This window comes from Acromyrmex echinatior, chromosome 6 (assembly GCF_024713525.1).
Source record: "Acromyrmex echinatior isolate Ae372 chromosome 6, ASM2471352v2, whole genome shotgun sequence".
NCBI classification, from domain to species: Eukaryota; Metazoa; Arthropoda; class Insecta; order Hymenoptera; family Formicidae; genus Acromyrmex; species Acromyrmex echinatior.
This window is the reverse complement of record NC_141857.1, coordinates 12,406,383-12,410,829: the sequence shown is the minus strand read 5'-3', so window position 1 is coordinate 12,410,829 and position 4,447 is coordinate 12,406,383. Positions and strand designations below refer to the sequence as shown.

At 56.8% G+C, this 4,447-nt stretch overlaps 1 protein-coding gene across 1 annotated transcript; it reads right to left on the bottom strand.

Annotated features, from left to right (window-relative positions):
• Positions 1–1,716: 1,716 nt before the first annotated feature.
• Positions 1,717–4,170, bottom strand: LOC147909470 (uncharacterized). The gene has a single exon (XM_087406804.1). The coding sequence runs from the start codon at positions 4,168–4,170 to the stop codon at positions 1,717–1,719; it is 2,454 nt and encodes an 817-aa protein (XP_087262930.1).
• Positions 4,171–4,447: the final 277 nt, after the last annotated feature.

Here is a 4,447-nt window from a genome sequence, read left to right as displayed (position 1 = left end):
GAATGATTCACGAAAATACGCGCGATCAATTCAAGCTCTTCTTTACATTTGTCGCATTAGCGTGCGAGATAAACGCGTTAGCCTCTTCTGGCAATAAAACTAATTTGACCAAAGGACGGGTTAATTCGGATGAGGCGGTTTTGACTGTGACAACTCGCACTACGCCGTCGTCTCCAGGATGTAGCTGCGTGATTCGCGCCAGAGGCCATTTATTTGGTGGTGAGAGCTCGGAGCGAATGATGCATAGCGATCCAAGGCGTGGTGGCAAAGCGTCCTTGGTCCATTTCGGTCTGGTAGCCAGAGTGTGTAAGTACTCGCGTGACCATCTGCCAGAAGTGGTCTCGCATTTGCTGAATAAGTTGCCACCTGGAAAGCAAATTCTCCTGTTCGTCCGACAAGGACGGCTCAGGAATGGCCAGCAGTGGTGCCCCAATGAGCAGGTGACCTGGTGTCAGAGCCGTGAGGTCGTCGGAGTCGTCTGAGAGTGCATACATGGGCCTTGAGTTCAGGCATGCTTCCACTTGTGCGAGCAGGGTGCTCATTTCCTCGAAGGTAAGCCTGGTTTCGCCGATGGTTCGGCGCAGGTGATACTTAGCCGATTTCACGGCCGCCTCCCAGAGTCCACCAAAATGAGGTGCCGAAGGAGGATTGAAATGCCAATGGATCCCCTCCGATGTAGCTACGTGTGCGATCTTTTGTCCTTCTGCCGAGGAGGCTCGAAACATTTCTCGAAGTTGCCGGTCGGCGCCCAAAAAATTGGTGCCGCAATCCGAATAAATGTCTGAGCACAGTCCTCGGCGAGATGTGAATCGACGGAGAGCAGCCAGGAAGGCGTCGGTGGTGTACGCTGAAACAGCCTCGAGATGAACGGCCTTGGAGCTAAAACAAACAAATACGGCGATGAACGCTTTGTGAGCGCTGTGCCCACGCCCTTTGCTCGTCCTGATGAAAATAGGCCCGGCGTAGTCGATGCCCACGTGAAGAAATGGTCGCGCTGGCGTCACTCTTCCTGGAGGAAGGTTTCCCATCTTTGGTTGCGGAGTGGCAGCCCTCCACCGTGTGCATGTCACGCACTGATGCAGCCATCGCTTGACCACCGCTCGGCCTTGTGGAATCCAGAACCGGAGGCGTAGCAATCCCAGGGTCATCTGGACTCCTCCGTGGAGAGTACGGCGATGGTAGGCTTCCACCAGCAGGCGAGTGAGCCATGACCCTGGAGGCACGATGATCGGATGTCGCTCGTCGAACGACAGCGCTGCGTGCTTGAGACGCCCTCCAACTCGCAGAATTCCGTGCTCGTCCATGCACGGGCTGAGGGTTCGCAGATGGCTGGATCTGACAAGGTCGCGCTTGTCTTCGAGAGCTGCTCTCTCCTCTTGGTAATGCCGTGACTGCGCTATGCGTATCCACCTGATGAGCGCCGCGTCGAGTTCAGCTGGGAGAAGCGCCGACCCGTTGTGCTGACCGTTCACAGAGCCGACCGCGCGACCGCGGTGACGCCAACGCACGCATCAGGAAGTCGCTCTGAGCAGCTGGTGAAGCGACGAGAATCTGAGCAGTTCTTCCGGCTCGAGGTTGCTCCTGACGACTGCTGCGAGTGTTGCGGCCCGCCGCTCTGGTACGTCCTTGATGGGCTCGAGGTTGACGCTTGGCCATAGCGACGAATTCCCGCTCAACCAGGCGGGGCCCGTCCACCATAAGGAATGGCTGAGGAGCTCACTTGGTCTCAGACCCCGGGAGGCGCAGTCGGCAGGGTTGTCCTTGCCCGGGACGTGACGCCATTGAGCCTCTGGAAGCTGCTGCTGGATTCGTTACCCTGTTGGCCACGTACGTTTTCCAGCGCGAGGCGTGACCTCGAATCCAGTGGAGCGTGACCTTGGAGTCGGACCACAGGATCACTGGCGTTGTCGCCAGGTTTAGCACAGAGCGCGTGTGCACGAGCACGCTTGTAAGCAAGGCGGCGGCGCAGAGTTCGAGTCGCGGGAGAGAAACGAGCTTGATCGGCGCGACCTTGCTTTTGGCGGTCAACAACAGAGTCTTCGTTTGGTTGTTTGCGGTGATACGGAGGTACACCACGGCGGCGTAACCTCTTTCGGACGCGTCCGCGAAGCCGTGCAGTTCGAGTTGAGAGCTCGTGTCGCCGGTGCCGAGCCAGCGGCCGACTCTGATCTTCTCAAGCAGTGGAAGTTCTTCCCAGAGCCGCTTCCACTTTCCAGCGATGGTTGACGGCAATGGTGTGTCCCACTCTAGCTGCTGTAGCCAGGCCGATTGAATCAAAATTTTAGCTTGAATGGTTACTGGAGCCAGCCATCCGAGCGGGTCGAAGAGTCGAGCGGTCTCCGACAGCAGACTTCTCTTGGTGAACGTGACGACGGTGCGACGAGGAACAGAGAAGGCGAATTCGTCCCTGGTTGGATACCAGCGCAATCCCAGCGTGGAGTGATTCTCTAGGTCCCACGACCGCGAGTCTCTGGTGAGACAGTACTCAGGCGGAATGTCGCAAAGAAGTTCCTGACAGTTGGCGGCCCACTTTCGGAGAGGGAACCCGCCCGCCATGCAGAGGTTGCGTAGCTCGACTTGGAGCGCGATAGCGTCGTCTTTATCGTGCGCTCCGGTTACGATATCGTCGACGTAGCAGTCGTGTCGTAAAGCACTCGTGCCTCGAAGGAAACGCGGTCCGTCGTCATCGGCGAGCTGACGCAGCGTGCGAATGGCGAGAAATGGCGCGCAAGCGAGACCGTAAGTGACAGTTTTTAATGTGAACTCGCGTACAGGCTCATCAACGCGGTGTCGCCACAGGATGCACTGATGTCTATGGTCGTCGGGATGCACAAGAATTTGTCGATACATCTTCTCGATGTCGGCCACTAGCGCGTATCGGTGCCACCGCCACCGCAAAAGCACGTTCGCGAGGGGTGGCAGCAGGTTAGCCCCCACCAGCAGATGATTGTTAAGTGACTCACCTGACCTTGCACGCTGCGATCCGTTAAAAACGACTCTCAGCTTAGTCGTGGTGCTGGACTCACGAAGGACGCCGTGATGTGGAAGGTAGCACCGATCTTCATTGGAATTCGGAGGTTCTGGCGCCAACTCCATGTGACCTTGGTCTTCATAGTCCCTCAGGAAGGCTCGGTAGAGATCGCCGAATCGTGCGTCTCTCTCGCAGCGTCGCTCCATGGCGACTAAGAGTCGTTGCGCAGGTCTTCGCGTCTCAGCTAGCGTCGTCGGCGGAGATGCAAAAGGTAGTCGCACTATGTATCTTCCTTCGGCAGTGCGTTGGTGCTGCAGCGCGAAGATGTCCTCGCATTGCTGCTCCTTTGGCGTGAGAGCGACGGGAGCGGGCACTTCTCGCTCCTGCTCCCAGAAGCGGTGCACAAGGTCGGCCAACTCGTGATCTGCTGTGCACTGAAGCGAGTGGCGTTGTGCTGAGTTGTTTACTCGGTCGCAACCTCCCGATAAGATCCAGCCGAGCAGCGTCTTTTGAGCGATAGGCGCTTGGGGGCCTCCCTTGCGGAGACCATCCCGGAGAATGATTGAGCATACTTCCGCTCCAAAAAGCAACTCAATAGCGTCGTTTGCTGCGTAGTCGGGATCTGCCAATTGGAGCCCCTTCAGATGTGGCCACTCCATTCTGATCCTTGCGTGAGAGCCTTGATAAAGCGACAGACGTGGCAGAACAAAGGCTCCGACGGTGAAGTCGGTCCCTGTTGTTACCGAGGTCACCTTGAGAGTCACCTTTCCCCGGCTGGGCCCGGAGCTTTTGCCGCTGATGCCGATGACCTCGATTGAGGATCGAGAGCGGGGCAAGCGTAGGCGTTGGACCAGCGCCTCGGAAATTAGAGAAATTTCCGAACCTTGGTCGATAAGCACGCGTGTGGTGTGCTGATTGCCGTGACGATCATCGATGGAAACTCGCGCCGTTGCGAGCAAAATGGCCTTGTGGTTGTTGTCGCGTCGCACTGCCGACAGTGAGCTGACCTCTTGAGATTTCGGTGAAACATACGCGTCGTGTAACATTGAGTGGTGACGAGACTTACACGTAGCACACGTCCTTGTCGACTGGCACTTCGCGAATGTATGAGAGCCGAGACAGTTGAAGCACAGCTTGTGAGTTTCGGCGACGGCCTTGCGGTCGGCCGCGGATTTCTTCTTGAATTCTTCACACGCCATCACGTGGTGCTTACTCTTGCATAGAACGCATTGAGAAGACTCGGTGTGTTTCTTGACGCGACTTGGCGGATCGCGACGGGTTGTCGGAGACCTTGAGCGATTTTGGTTTGGCGGCTGTGAGAGTACGTGCTCTTTGGTTTATGAAGTTCATCAGCTCTTTAAGAGTGGGCATGTCGCTCGAGGCGCTTGAGAGTGACTCCCACTCCAGGCGAGTTCTTGGATCGAAGAGCTCGACGGCAAGATGAGTTAGTAGATCGAAGCCATGAGAGTTGATAGG